The 16,968-nt window shown below is 36.1% G+C and overlaps 1 protein-coding gene across 1 annotated transcript in view; it reads right to left on the reverse strand.

Moving 5' to 3' along the window:
• Nucleotides 1-4,368: 4,368 nt before the first annotated feature.
• Nucleotides 4,369-16,968, reverse strand: part of LOC121385006 (dolichyl-diphosphooligosaccharide--protein glycosyltransferase subunit STT3B-like) — a 49,584-nt gene continuing 36,984 nt past the window's right edge. Inside the window, exons 11-17 of the mRNA XM_041515530.1 lie at nt 16,133-16,335; nt 14,252-14,439; nt 12,465-12,636; nt 11,681-11,854; nt 9,796-9,909; nt 6,172-6,378; nt 4,369-4,462 (exon numbers count right to left, since the gene is read on the reverse strand). Of these exons, the coding sequence (XP_041371464.1) occupies nt 4,385-4,462; nt 6,172-6,378; nt 9,796-9,909; nt 11,681-11,854; nt 12,465-12,636; nt 14,252-14,439; nt 16,133-16,335 (1,136 nt within the window). The 3' untranslated portion in view covers nt 4,369-4,384. The remainder of the gene's footprint in view (nt 4,463-6,171; nt 6,379-9,795; nt 9,910-11,680; nt 11,855-12,464; nt 12,637-14,251; nt 14,440-16,132; nt 16,336-16,968) is intronic.

Here is a 16,968-nt window from a genome sequence, read left to right on the forward strand (position 1 = left end):
AAATATTTTATTAGTCGGAAACATCTTACAATGCAACAAACTCAAGAATGTCCCTTTAAACTTTTAAAAAGCACAGGCCATTACAAAACAAATGTGAAGAAGCAATATTACATGCATTAAAAGCTAACTTCCAAATGAATATCATATGAAATGTTTATGCAACATAACAAACAGCTATAGGATAACTCCAAATAAGAGGATATAAATTGCTTTGAATGTTTTGAGATGATCTGAAAATAAATAATGAGATGGTTTCCAACATTTACAAAAAGTCTGAATTCTAGTATAACTGGGGTATTAAGTAAACATGAATGCATATCAAACACTAACCTGCACTTATACATATATGTCATGGATGGGATGTAGCCCAGTGCAGGGTGTCTGCCAGAGGATAACGAGCATGGTGCCGTACCCAAAATATTTAGCAGATTTTGGTGGGTTTTTTAAAGTTAACCTTTTGACAAAATTAATTACTCTTTATCATTACTGTATGATTTTCTTAACCTTAACCCTACACTTAACCCTTTTTTTTATTTATTGGGGAGGCCTCCCATACTGTGGTTTCATTTAGTTACATAGTGCCATACCCCAAAATTTCTTTCTGGCAGAAACACTGCAGTGGTAAAGCCTGATGCATGGTTCATCTAAGATTGATCCCCATCACAGAGTCAGTGGGCTCTTTCTCACTCCAACCAGTACACCACGACTGGTATATCAAAGGCCATGGTATGTGCTATCCTGTCTGTGGGATGGTGCATATAAAAGACCCCCTTACTACTGATGGAAAAATGTAGCACGTTTCCTCTACTAAGACTAAATGTCAAAATTACCAAATGTTCGACATCCAATAGCCAATTTCAGATTTTTCTTTAGTTTTCTAACTTAAATTTAGTTTTTCTGAAAACCATGATTTTGCTGATCTCTAAATCATGATTGAAAAAGATGGACTCGTCGATCGAGTTCAAGAATCAAACTTCTGACACCCATCATTGACATAGGTCCAGACACTTTTTGGTTAATCCGTATTTCAATGTTTACCTGTGTTAGGGACCTATTATTACTATCTGCTTTACCTTGAAATATCTATTTCAACATCATTGGTGTGACTTTTAATGAAGACTATGATGCCACTGTGTATAAACATTTGTTTGCATATTTTAAAATAATAAAACCCTGACTAACAAAGCTAACTGAAGGACACAAAAATTACATGTTTTTTTTATTTTTTAAAATATTTTTATTTCTACAACGAGCATTAATATGCACACCATGATGCTTCAACAAATCGAACCATGTAGCACAATACATTTCTACTTACTTGTGCTAAAATTGTCTGATTCCACATAATTGGTTACATATGGAAATCTGACTTTGATACAGATTCAGTCAAAACCCAGCTATATGCATCATAAAAATGAATATAAACACCAGTTTTAAATATATTCTTTATTTACATTAATGTTTGGGCTTTTTTGGGGGGGGGGGGGGGGTAACTTGTTTGGAATTTGTTAGGGGTCGGGGCTGTCCTAGGAGATTAATGCAACTTTTTCCTATCTCTTTGTATATCCAGGGAATATTTTAGACAAAATTAAAACAAAATTACCGTTAATTAATTTTGTCTTAAATTGCAAGTGACCGAGTTACAACTGCAATATTTAACTATTTTTACATTTACTTGTAATAAATAACAATCAATTAATACATCCTAAACATAATCGTTGCCTAAATAGCTTGGGAATATCGAAATTGTAAAATGTTACATAAATAGTTGCATTCAATACAAGTAGATTTGTTTTTTCAAATAACAAATGTTATGAAAAACGGTTAATCCACACAATCTGGAAGTTAACTGTCGGTAGCTAGATAGGCTGTCAGAAACAGATGAATTGCACAAAGACAGCAAACTTATCAGAAATATCATTCCAGCATGTTACGAGTTCGCCTCGAAGTTACTCACATAAAGATTTTCCCCAATAACTTTTTTTCTACTAGTAAATTAATTTATTTGGTTGTAATGTTTTATGGGAAAATAGTTTTAGGTATGTTTATATTTCAAAGAAAGGTTAATAAATAATTTTGGCAGGAGACCGCCATTATGCAACTTACTTTTTGGGGGCATTATTTTGATACTGTTAGTATCAATACAGAGCACAAAACATAGTTCTGTGTCATGAAGAGGGATGAAAACGTCGGGGTATAGAACTGGTTTTGCGTAACATTGAAATCCGGAATTCTGGGAAAATGTATAGATTTTATGTTGGCATGATAAACGAATAAAATTTACATATTTATTTATGAACAAGTTTTAAAACTTGGTTCGACTTGAAATATTATCATGAATCTTGAACAGCACCATTTGCTTCGAATGACTGAAAAAAAAATGTATTAAAAATCTGATTCAAGACAGCAGGACTGCCGGTTAAAAAAACAACAGAACTGGTTAATGATGTAGCAATGATGAAATTTACAAAGCACAAAACCTCTCTTCCCATAACAGGATAAAGTCAATAACCATTGGGTTAAAGAGACTGTCCCAAGTTGGTTGCTGTAGTAACATGTTTCTGACTAATGAAACCTTTCAGACAACTAACATTACATATCAAATATATTTTCCTGTTACGAACATCAGTGTCTGTATTCACGGTGTCTTTCAGGCTGTCTTAATGTCTGTAATAACCCAATCTAGATTTCACAATCCAATAATCAATAATTTCATACACTGTAAATCTTTCAATAGAGTAGAAGCCTGCCTTGATTAGAGGCCGGGTCTCCGAGTGTCACGAAATAAATAGAAGCTTCCTGTCTAGTTCTGCTATTCTAGCTTTGTCAGGTGAAATTACCGCATTATATTCGCGTCACTTCCATTGCATGATGTCACATTTTTAACCACATGGAGAGAACAGCAGGACAGGAAAATTATTTTGAAAAAAATTTAAAAGCCTGCCTTGTAGAGACCTGAGCCCAATTTCACAAAACATCGGAAGCCGGTTTTGCACGTAAACGTAAATTTACGTCTAAACCACAATTCTTAATACTACTAATAGTAAAACTAATATAGTTTGAAACACACATATTTCAATTTCTTTAGTCCTTGAAATGTTCCATCTTCCGTAACGATGTAAGTTTCTGCATGAAATAGATGGCAAACAGATGTAAACAATTGGCCGGTATAACTGCTAGTCACTTACATAAAGTTACGATGTTTTGTAAAATGGGCCCTTGCCTTGAATAGATGCCGGGTCTCGGAGTGTCGCAAAAAAAAATAGAAGCCTAGGCTTCTTATTCAAGGATGTATGGTATATCAAACACAATTCAGGGTTAGGATTAACTTTTAATTAAAATATGATTACAAATGCTCAATTCTAAGAAATGACAAATGGTATATCAACGTGCATTTCTCCCGAATCTCAATGTTATAACCCATGGGGCACAACGATTAATTGCAGTTCTCAATATTCATAATTTCAGGCCCTGGTTCGATCCACTGTTTTTTTAATTTTACAGTTTATTTAGATTTTTTTTTTTTTTTAGCTTGCACTCTGCTGAAAAGCCCCAAAACACTGTAAGGCATTTTGGCCAATCAGTGCTAGATTCCACGGCATATAACTTGTCTGCATGGATTATCCCAGACCCAACACACTATCATGGAGCGGTAAAACGGTCCTTTAGTTTTTCTTTTTATGATACATTTATTTACAATTAATGACCATTAAAAATACTTTGCTGCTCTTAAAATGCTTTACTAAAATGTAGAGGTGGAACGGAGCCCAGCGATCGGTTTGGGATCGATCTCCGTCGGTGGACCCATTGGGCTATCTCTCATTCCAGCCAGTGCACCATGATGGCTATCCTGTCTGTAAGATGGTGCATATGAAAGATCCCTTGCTACTAGTGGAAAAATGTAGTGGGTTTCCTCTCTAAGACTATATTTCAAAATGACCAAATGTTTGACATCCAGTAGCCAATGATTAACATATCAATGTGCTCTAGTGATGTTGTTAAACAAAACAAACTTGTACTAAAATATATGTGGAAAGTATTGTGAATAAATCGAACTGTGGACAAACATTAGAACTATCAGAAACACCATGAATATACAGACTCATATTCTAAACAAGAAAATAAATATATTCAACATGTAATTTTAGTCTTTAAATGGCTAAGTCCGAAACATCTTAACAACGGCAGTCAACTCTTAATTAAGGCGTTCTCCACATCCCGCCTTTGGGAATAAAGAACGAAAAGCTCTTACCACAGAAAATAACACATTCGTTTTCCTATCCCCCAATACACCACCCTCCCCTCCATAACACACTTATTAAAAAACAATCAATACAAAGAATTTTACAAATGAAGGGGTTTTTTTTGTAATACAATGTACAGTTTACTGTTTCTTTGATTTCTTCACGCCTTTTTTCACCTTCGGCTTATACTTTATAGAGCCAGGTTTCCGTTTGTTGGACTGAAAAAGAAAAGTGCATGACAGATAAGTACTAAAAATCAATATATTTTTATCAAGATATCCTAATGGTAGTACTAAACCAAATAACTTCCGGCTGGGTCAAAGTTCGAGGTGCACCCAACTTTTGATAGAGAAGTGAACACCACAAGTCCTGTGATTGGTTATAAATGTGAGTGTGTTGGTTGTAAAAAATAATATTTTCATCTGGGTAAAAAAAAAAATTCAATTTTATTTCATCTAGTACCAATGTGTCAAGTAGCCTTGTGCTTGAAACATGTATGGGGTACCTGTAAAAAAAAGTACTCGAATTTTGTGTGGAACTAGGGTAGTCATAGACGCTACACGTTATCTCAGAAACAAGCAGCTTGACCCCCAATTGTTTTCTGATTCACTTTAAGTGTGAGGGGTGGTAGTATTTATATCCGTGGCGTTTATGTCGATTGATATGCTGCAGGTAGGAGTTTTAGCCATATGTTACTATTGTCGTCTATGGGATTTGAATATTCCCCAACTTATGTATGATTTTTTTTTCGATTTTTTTTAAAATAGAAATTCCACATTTTAACACTCCTTGTTTGATGTAAAATACATCAATTATTTGTATGGGAGAGCGAAAAAAAATCCACAATAAAACATATGGTAATTAAAAAGTAAATATGCAAAATGTAATACCGGTATACAGATAAATTGTCAATTTGTCAAACAATTCCCCTAAATTTTCCTAAATATTTCAGCTTAGGTAGAATGTAAAATATTCACATTTCTGGTCCGTACAAAATTATTTGAAGATAAAATCAAGTTTGGGCTTCTTGCAAATATTAAGACGACCAGCAACACATTGAATATACAGACACTGATATTCTAAACAAGAAAATATATTTAATATGTAAGTTTAATCAAAGAAACATCTTACAATGCAGCAAATTCAGGAATGTCTCTTTAATCGTTTATGATTCCAGTCTGTAAATACTGTTTTTGTTATAAATGCTTGGATTTGTCTATCAGAGACCATTGTATGTACGGTCCAGTCTGAGAAAACGTATATGAAATAAACTTGCTGCTAATGGAAATATGCTTTAGTGTGTGTGTGTGACTTTTAATCATGCTCATATATACCACAAGGGTTTCAAGCATGCCTGTCCCGGGTTCCGTATCTGGATCTGGTTTCAAAAATAGAGAAAGCAGGCTAGCTCTGTCACTCGCCAAATTCACCAACTGCAAATTTTAAAAACAATTGGCGAATCTTATTTTAATTTGGCGAAAGAATTTCATGCATTAATAGATAGATTTTATTACAAAATAATAATTGGGCGTTTATAAAATTTGGAAGTTTAATAAATAATTCTGCTGACCCAGAGGCTAGCCCTGGAAGGACAAGGACAAGATTTTTTAACATGCACACTCAGAGCAAGCTGTTGTAGTGCACGCCTGCCCTGGGCGCAAGCGTCGGCCTTGGCCGGCTCCTCTGGCCAGGACAGAAAAGGTGTGGGGTGGGTAGATGGGGGGGGGGACCGCCTGCACTGGCAGATGCAAGAGAGCACCAGCAGTCCGACCGTAGCCGGTAACAGGCAGAGGGTGTTATGGAATTTGGAGTGTCCCGTAGGATTAAGCCAAAGAGAATGGGTGCACATTTCTTGATGGAAGGAAACTAGGTGCAATTTTGAACGGTCGGCCTAAATGGAAAGGTAAGCCTTGGAAAGTGATCTAACCTTTTTATACTTCTTTCGTGGTGATTTTTTGAATGGTTTGTTGGGTTTCTTGACGACGTTGCGGTTGCCGGGTTTGAGGACGCGGTAGATCCTGACGAGCCAGTGTTCCGTGGTGTACGCCTCCTCCAGGTGCTCTAGCTCAAACTCCTTCCTCCCGATCTCCACGCCACGCGTCCGATCGAAGCCAGCCGGCGTCCGGAAGTCCAGCTGAAATACGCATTAAAAGTAAAGTTTGTTGTATTTAACGACACCACTAGAACACATGGATTTTTTATCTTATCATCAGCTAATGGACGTCAAACATATGGTCATTCTGACACTGTTTTTAAGAGGAAACCCGCTGTTGCCACATAGGCTACTCTTTTATGACAGGCAGCAAGGAATCGTTTATTTGCGCTTCCCACAGGCAGGATAGCACAAACCATGGCCCTTGTTGAACCAGTTATGGATCACTGGTCGGTGCAAGTGATTTACACCTATCCATTGAGCCTTGCGGAGCACTCACTCAGGGTTTGGAGTCGGTATCTCGATTAAAGATCCCATGCCTCGACTGGGATCCGAACCCACTACCTACCAGCCTGTAGACTGATGGCCTAACCACGATGCCACCAAGGCCGGTGAAATACACATTAAACCAATATTTACACAAGCATTATGAGAGTACTGCTAAAGCAATACATGTCTCCTACTGAACAAAAGATAAATAAATTCATATCTCCTAAGATTTTCAGCCCTGTATCACTTGAGGCCTTCTAAAATAAAAAGTCCGGAAATAGTTTTTTTCACATCTCCTAAGTACAAGGGCCATAACTCTGTCAAAAATGGGTAAATCGCAATAAAAGTCGAACTTAGTCTGTAACACTACATTATAAAGCTATACACAAAATTTCAGGTCAATATCTCAAGGCCTTCTGAAAAAAAGTTCAGAAAACACGTTCAAGGGCCATAACTCCATCACAAATGGGTAAATTGCCATGAAAGTCAAACTTGATCTGTAACAGAACATGATAAAGCTATACAACACATTTCCGCTCAGTATCGCGAGACATTCTAAAACAAACATCTGGAAAACATGTGGGACAGACGGACAGACAGACAGACAGACAGACAGACGGACAGAGATGAAACCTCTATAGTCCGGTAGGTGACTAATAAGACGCTTTTCTCTCTTAAATGTTTTTTTAATAATGTATAGCAGACAAGGGGTGGGATGTGGCCCAGTGGTAAAGCACAAGCTTAATGCGCAGTCAGACTAGGATCGATTCCTGTCAGTAGGCCAGTTGGGCTATTTCTCGTTCCGGCCAGTGCATCACAAATGGTAGATCAAAGGCCATGGTATGTGCTATCCTGTCTGGGAAGGTACATATAAAAGATCCCTTGCTACAATTGAAAAATGTAGCGGGTTTCCTCTCTAAGACTATATGTTAAAACTGACATCCAATAGCCAATGATTAATTAACCGGTGTGCTCCAGTGGTGTCGATAAAGAAAACAAACTGTTTTTTATGTATGTATAACAGTCACAACTTGTATAAAATCATGTAGCTCTTACTGCTGTACTTTGATAAAATCAAATGACAAACAATTGTTATAATTACACAAAAAAAAACAAAAAAAAAAAACCCACAAATTTTTTACTTAAAAATATGATCATGTTGGTAAAGTGATCATTGTATTTAAAGATTACACCCAAATAATTAAGAGTCCATAATTTCCATATGCTCACCATCTAATGAATCAGTTTCTAAAATCCTTTCCATGACCTGTCTTACATAAAAACTTCACATTTGACATAATGACATCAAATTTGACATAATGACGTCACATTTGACATGACGTCATTTTCTGAGGTATATTGAACAAAAACATTAATAATTTTAGTGTCGTCATCCTATCAGATATGCAGTATATGGAATAACAGCATAAAGTTTGTAATTATATATATATATATATATATACATACATGAAACTGAAATAAAGTAGAAAAACAATATTTATATACAGCCAACTAAAGAAAGTAAAGTATTAAAACAATATTTATGATTTTTAAACAAACGTAGAACACCAAAAACAAGGAACAAGTTTGTCTGGAATGTATTATAACCTGTGTCAGACTCCACTGAAAGTGTTTTTCTCCCAATGATTTTACATCGGTTTCACCAAAAAAAAAAAAAAAAAAAAAAAAAAAAATTAAATAAAAACTTACAATAAAATATATATTTATCGTATCCCAAGCCAACACAATAGCGCCAGAATGAACCATCATCAACTTAGGTTTAAATATAGTTGCTTGTAGAAAAGTTGTGTAAGTGGGGTGGGGGAAGGAGGCGTGGCTTAAATTTCTGGTTTATTGAATTATGAACCCAAAATATCCAGCTCTCATTGGTCAAACAGATTTCCATAAAATTAATACCGTATATCGCTGTGTATTAGCCGACTTTTTGATACAAAATTTATCAAGTCAAAGGCTGGGGTCGGCTTATCTAAGGAGTCAACATTTTATTGGAAATGTAAAGTTAGAATAGTGACGTCACGGCTCGACTCGATCTATTGTCATTATTGTGCTCTGCATTTCCGCTTTCATAAAGGTTTAATATTGCATTTTAACACAAGCTATTACAAATAAAAGATATTAAAATTGTATATATATGTTCATCTTTAATAAATGTTGGTGTTTAAAAGTTATTTAGTAATATTTATCTGTTTAAACAACAATAAATGGTGACCGATCAAAACAATTTCGGAAAACTTCGCAGGTCACGTGTCATTACAAAACTGCTTACTAAACCGGTGAACACGTTAATTGTTCCAGCTTCATTTGTTTTGTTTGTCGGCTTGGGATTAATCGACACGGGTGGTTGGGTATGGTAGGGTATAGCCGACTAGTAATGAAAAGACCGATTAGCACAATCAACAATGCAAACAGTCACTGTGTTTTTAACGTGTGGCTGCAATCAAGAATGTTTAGGTATATTTCGCTATCTTGGTACTTATATTTTACGAGAAATAAATTAACCGGACACCGTTTCTATAAATAGAAATCGGCTACTGCTTCCGGATAAGTTTGCTGTGACAAATGACGTTTGAAAGCAGATGTACTTTGTCATTTTGTAGAGACCACACAGACATCTGACTTGGTTAGTTTTATATAGGGGGGTCGGCTTATATACAAGGTCGATAATTTTAAAGCCGATTTGGAGGGTGAAACTAGGGGGTCGGCTAATGCATGGAGTCGGCTAATACACAGCGATATATGGTAATGCCAACAAAATTAGATTATATATTTTTAAACAAGTCATAAGTCTAATTGGTAGAATAATTTTATAAACAGCTTTTTCAGGAGTCTTTAATCACCAACAGGTATTTAAGAACATGCCAACACATAAATTAACCCTGTCCTGGATGGAGGAGCCAGAGGAAGTCGTCATCTGTGCCCATGACAGGCGTGTGTTACAACAGCTTGCTTTGAATATGCACATTAAAACCCTATGACCTGACCTGACCTGATAAATCAACAGATCATGTGAAAAGGCAAAAAATGTGTCAGGTGAACAGTACTTTTTGAATATGAAATCAAAGTTAATTTCTAACCCCTCCTCAGTAGAAATCGAACTAATAGAAATACCTGCAGTTGCCCGAAGCGGTAGTACGACAGTTTGTACATCAGACAGTTGAGTAACGTAGGAGAGCCGGCAGCATCAACACGGAACTCGCCTTGTTGAGTGAAGTAATCACTCTCCTAGAAAACAGAACACATATTTCATTAGTGTTTGTATCAACATGGAACTCGCCTTGTTGAGTGAAGTAATCACTCTCCTATAAAATAGAAGACATATTTTATTAGTGTTTGTATGAACACGGAACTCGCCTTGTGTGAAGTAATCACTCTCCTATAAAATAGAAGACATATTTTATTAGTGTTTGTATGAACACGGAACTCGCCTTGTGTGAAGTAATCACTCTCCTATAAAACAGAAGACATATTTCATTAGTGTTTGTATGAACACGGAACTCGCCTTGTTGTGTGAAGTAATCACTCTCCTATAAAACAGAAGACATATTTCATTAGTGTTGAGTGAAGTAATCACTCTCAGTAGTATGAAATAGAAGACAATGTCATATTTCATTGGTGTTTGTATGAACACGAAACTCGCTTTTGTTGAAGTAATCACTCTTCCATAAAATAGAAGACATATTTCATTAGTGTTTGTATCAACAAGAAACTTTCCCTGTTGAATGAAGTAAACATTCTCCTGTGAACCAGAATTTTTTTTAATTGAAAGATATGTAACAATTTTTGTTATCAGCTATTGTAGGTGTTGCTGCATGTTACTCAAACTGAAATAAAATGTACAAGACTGAACCGTGATTTCTACAGCATGGAAATCTACAATTTATCTACAATCTACAATCAGCATGGAAATCTACAATTTATCTACAATCTACAATCAGCATGGAAATCTACAATTTATCTACAATCTACAATCAGCATGGAAATCTACAATTTATTTTATAGTGGCCTCCTAGTGGAATAAGGGGCAGGATGTATCCCAGTGGTAAAGCGTTCGATTGATGCGCGGTCGGTCTGGTATCGATCCTCATCGGTGGGCCCATTGGGCTATTTCTCGCTCCAGCCAGTGCACCACGACTGGTATATCAAAGGCCGTGGTATGTGCTATCCTGTCTGTGGGATGGTGCATATAAAAGATCCCTTGCTGCTAATCGAAAAAGAGTAGCCCATGAAGTGGCGACAACGGGTTTCCTTTCTCAACATCTGTGTTGTCCATAACTATATGTTCGACGCCATATAACCGTAAATGAAATGTGTTGAGTGTGTCGTTAAATATAACATTTCCTTCCTTGTGGAATATGGTCTTTATTGTACATGTTAACAAGTAAACTACTAGCCTAGAAATAAGTGGCTGGTCACGGACATTGTTCGATACAAATTTATCATTGTTAAACTTTGACAGTCACAAACTTAATATTAGCAGTCATTTTTCTACATTTTAACAAGTAAACTACAAGCATAAAATTGATTATTATTCTACACCATTGTAAGTAAACTACTAAGTGTAATATAGTTCTTACTCTATGCCATTGTAAGTAAACTACTAAGTGTAACATAGTTGTTATTCTACGCCATTGTAAGTAAACTACTAAGTGTAATATAGTTGTTATTCTACATAAAACAAGTAACTACTTATAAAAACATGGAGAAAACTTGGAGTGTTTTCTCTTTTATAAGATACATCACCTGTCCTCATAACTAGTGCATATTCCCTACGGTTAGTAGACTGTTCCGAACATCCCAACAGGCAATGGGATGGCCTAAAATTCTTCTACTGCGCACCCCTTCCTGTTCCAGTCATGTGACTGTAACTTCCTTCTTTTTCCTTTGTGTCTTATGGTTCGGACCGTAGGGAATAGTTTTGCACTAGTTTTGAGGACAGACGATGTTGAAAAGAAATTAATTTACTAGATCTAGAATTAAAGTGATTGCCACAAACCCGAATGTCTTTCGGATGTTCCCCTTCAGCTATTCGGACCATCCACAAGAACTTGTTGATGTCGTCCCCAGAGTAGCCGATGACACCACCGAATATAACCAACACGTAGTCGACATCCAACGTCTTCATGATGTCATACGCTGCAGTCTCGTTAGATGACATAGCCTTGCCAACCTGCAATTAGTTAACAGTGTTGAGAAATGAAACAACAGTACATCAAATTTCATGTCAGACAGATAAATATTTTTCTGCATGTAAGAAAATAACTACTAAAGTTATACTTTGTAACATGGACAACCAAATAACAACACTTTGAACCAAAAATAATTTAGTTGGTTGCTTTAATTTATATTACATTTAATTTACTGGTGTAATATGATCATTATTCTACATCATAAAAGTTACCACCTGGTGTAATATGATCATTATTGTATATTTAACAAGTTACCTACTGGTTTAATATGACCATTATTAAACATTGTAGCTAGTTACCTACTGGGGTAATATGATCATTATTCGATATTGTAACAAGTTACTTACTGGTGTAATATGACCATTATTTATCATTGTAACAAGTTACCTACTGATGTATTATGATCATTATTCAACATTGTAACAAGTTACTTACTGATGTAATATGATCATTATTCTACTAGTGTAATATGATCATTATTCAACATTGTAACAAGTTACCTACTGGTGTAATATGACCATCATTCAATATTTAACAAGTTACTTACTGGTGTAATATGATCATTATTCGACATTGTAACAAGTTACCTACTAGTGCTATATGACTGTTATTCCACGTGTTGTTATCCACTAGCGTTGTCCGGTTGCCCATACCAGCGATCTGATAGCCATAGTCCCACCAAGACATGACTCGCGCATCATCATCCGTGTTCTGTCGCAACCAGTAATAGGCTTCTCGGAAATCGTCAAGTATTGTCCGGCTTCTAAAATAGAACATTGCACTTAGAACACTCCAGTATAAAAGAAATGTCAGCCACCTTGTATCACGGTAAATAAAATAGCAACAGAAAGAAAGAAAGAAATGTTTTATTTAACGACGCACTCCACATTTTATTTACGGTTATATGGCGTCAGACATAAGGTTAAGGACCACACAGATTTTGAGAGGAAACCCGCTGTCGCCACTTCATGGGCTACTCTTTCCGATTAGCAGCAAGGGATCTTTTATTTGTGCTTCCCACAGGCGGGATAGCACAAACCATGGCCTTTGTTGAACCAGTTATGGATCACTGGTCGGTGCAAGTGGTTTACACCTACCCATTGAGCCTTGCGGAGCACTCACTCAGGGTTTGGAGTCGGTATCTGGATTAAAAATCCCATGCCTCGACTGGGATCCTAACCCAGTACCTACCAGCCTATTGACCGATGGCCTAACCACGACGCCACCGAGGCCGGACCACGACGCCACCGAGGCCGGTAAAAAAAAAAAAATAGCAACAGATTAAATTGCTTCAATTAAACTTTTAAATAGAGACCTATCAGCCCACAGAGCTCGGCTATTTAAATTTCAATTTGGTCATGTTAAATTTTTATTTCAATCTTAAAAGTTTATTAAAAACTATGAAATTACTTAATATGTCTCTCTATTAGTTTGTGAAGACTCCCCCAGAGAATCATAGTACCAGGTTTCAAAACTATCCTATCAAAACTGTAGAAGATAAACGTTTAAATTTTCTATTTAAATTTTAGAAGATTTAACAAAATATTTTAACTTCTGAAATATATCTCTATTAGTTGCTGAAGACTGCTCCAGAGAATCATAGTACAAAGTTTCGGATCTATTCCATCAAAACTCTAAGAGTAGATAGATTTCAATTTTTTTATTCAAATGAAACAAAATTAAAAACTTCCAAAATCTCTCTCTATTAGTTTGGGGAGAGTACATAGTACATAGATTCAGAACAATACAATCGAAACTATATAAGATAACAGATTTGACAAATCGGTATTAGAAAAGCTCCACTGACGAATGTCACAGCGGAGGTAAAATTTCTATTTAATCTGTTAAATTTAAAACTCAGAAAACAGACATTGAAATATTAAATTTTATTTAAATTTAATTAAAATTTCAAGATGTCTTTCCATTAGTTCATAGTACCAAGTTTCAGAAGTATCGATTCAAAACTCTAGAACAAGTTAGACTTTCAAATTTTGCGCACTTGAACCTTAACTGGATATAAGCACGAAAATAAGTTGAAATGAAATGAGCAGGTTTCAATGGTTTTAAATGTTAGTACGATATTTTGGAGACTGATTTAAATCTGGATTGGATGACGGGTATTTCACCGAGCATCAACTAAAAAAAATTGGGCAGCATGTACAGACAAGTGAAAATCTACGCTTGTAAGCAGTTGAAAAATAAAACATTTTAGTGCAGTTTCATTTTGAGCAATCACAAACATCATTCTGGTGCTTGAATAAAACAATCCCTTTATTTGGACAAGTGAAAATATTGGTTGACAAACCAGATTTCTAGATGTTTTTGTCCGGTGGACTAGTAAAAAAATGTTTTGCTTATTTCTATCACTGCCTACGTACCCTCCCTGTCCGTACGAGGCTAGTACGATACTCGGACTGGAGTAAGCGCTACTCGTCACCCACGTGCAGTGAACCGCGAACAGCATGAGCAGCATGAGCAGGGCTATCACTATGACACTCTTGATGTTCATGCCCAGACCCTCCTCATCTTTAGGTTTGTCGTCTTTCGTCTTTTTCGTTTTACCAACCTGACGAAAAGGAAGGAAGGAAGGAAATGTTTTATTTAATGACACACTCAACACGTTTTATTTACGGTTATATGGCGTCGGACATAGGGTTAAGGACCACACAGATATTGAGAGGGGAAACCCGCTGTCGCCACTTCATGGGCTACTCTTTTCGATTAGCAGCAAGGGATCTTTTATATGCACCATCCCACAGATGGGATAATACATACCACGGCTTTTGTTACACCAGTTGTGGAGCACTGGCTGGAACGAGAAAATGCCAAATGGACCCACCGACGAGAATCAATCCTAGATCGATAGCGAATCAGGCGAGCACTGTACCACTGAGCTACATACCCCCCCCCCCCAACCTGACGAAGAGAGACACCAGTGAAATAAGTTCAACTGACATTAACTCATTCATGTACATGTATGTCTAAAAAAAAAAAAATAACACAGTTTACAAGATTTGAAAGCAACAGCGACTGCTGTTTAAAACACAAAATATGCCTTCTGATAAACGTTTGCTTGTACAACTACTTGAATGATGAATTCCGATAAACATTTGCTTTCTATTTTTAAGTAAGGTACAACTACTTGAATGAAGAATTCTGATAAACGTTTGCTTTCTATTTTTAAGTAAGGTACAACTACTTGAATTAAGAATTCCGATAAACGTTTGCTTTCTATTTGTAAGTAAGGTACAACTACCTGAATTAAGAATTCTGATAAACGTTTGCTTTCTATCTGTAAATAAGGTACAACTATTTGAATGAAGAATTCTGATAAACGTTTGCTTTCTATTTGTAATTAAGGTACAACTACTTGAATGAAGAAATTACTAAAGTACTAAATACTATGACGGAACCACTAACATTAAGTTAGATAATTGCCCATAAGCATACAGGCTCCCATTTTTTTTTTTTTTTTTGTGGGGGGGGGGGGGCATTTGCCTGAATTAAACGAAAATGCCCGAATCTGAATTAAAAAAAAATTCATATTAGCATTACTACCAAAGAGCTATATAGACTTGCAAACGAATCATTACGCATTTTTACATGGATTACAACTAAGTTTGAGGGTAGAATGATGGAAATACATGGTAAAACGTTCTCAGGTTAGCACATTTTGCCCGAATATCTACAAGTGTATATCATTTTTGCCCGAATTTAGCTCTGACACTCACCAAATTCACCAATTGTGAATTTTGAAAGCAGTTGGCAAATTTTAGTTTAGTTTTGCGAAATAATTTCATGTAATAATTGACATTTTTTAAAGAAAATAACTGTTGATTTCTGTAATGTTTTAAGTTTAATAGACAATTTGGCGAACTGTTTTGCTTACCCAGAGCTAGCCCTGCATATACTAAGTGTAAAGTTCACTGTCCTGCTAACTTAAGTTAAAACAAAACACACATCTTTTCAATAATGAATCTCCCATGTCGTAAAACGTGAAACAAAAAACTTAAGAATTGGATTTATGAAATGCATCATCACACATGTATTATAAATTTGTTAAAGCAATCAAAACAAAAACCTGTGTTTATTATAAATTATTAAATATACATGGCTGTTTAGGAAAGTAACATGAACCTTTTCGAAAAATGTGTGGATTAGAAAAGAAACAAAGAATTTACACACAAATTACATTCACACACACTGTGTCATAGTTTCAACCAACAGAATTACACAGAAGGTAAACAACAAGCTCAAACCTTGTCATAAAGTCGATCATTCTTATTCTCCTGGTTTTCATCTGTACTTTTTTGATTATTTTTTGGCATGTCATCTTTGAGATAGTTTTCAAACGTCCTTGAAAATGCAATGGCAGCAAGCACACACACTATCGGGGTCAAGGTCAGCATCAGCCTCACCATGACACCAGCAAAATAGCTGGCAAATATTGCATATAGCACCACTGAAAGAAAACAAAACAGAGATTAAATACAGACAGCACCACTGAAAGAAAAAAGCATTCTGAGAGTACTGATAAGGAAGGAAGGAAATGTTTTATTTAACGACGCACTCAACACATTTTATTTACGGTTATATGGCGTCGGACATATCATTAAGGACCACACATATACTGGGAGAAGAAACCCGCTGTCTCCACTTCATGGGCTACTCTTTTCGATTAGCAGCAAGGGATGTTTTATATGCACCATCCTACAGACAGGATAGTACATACCACAGCCTTTGATATACCAGTCATGGTGCACTGGATGGAACGAGAAATAGCCCAATGGGCCCACCGATGGGGATCGATCTTAAACCGACTGCGCATCAAGCGAGCACTTTAATACTGGGCTATGTCTCGTCCCGAGAGTATAGATAAAGCAATACATTTCCCCTTACTGAGCCCAAAACAATTTCATATCTCAAGTTCAAGGGCAATAACTCTGTAAAAAAAAAAGAAGGGTAAATCGCCATGAAATTTAAATCTGATCTGTACTAGTACATGATAAACTTCTGTACAAAATTTCATCTCAATATCTACATTGGACAACAAATCCAGAGATCAGGGCCATAACTCAATGAGAATTGGGTTACG

Source organism: Gigantopelta aegis, chromosome 11 (assembly GCF_016097555.1).
Source record: "Gigantopelta aegis isolate Gae_Host chromosome 11, Gae_host_genome, whole genome shotgun sequence".
NCBI lineage: Eukaryota > Metazoa > Mollusca > Gastropoda > Neomphalida > Peltospiridae > Gigantopelta > Gigantopelta aegis.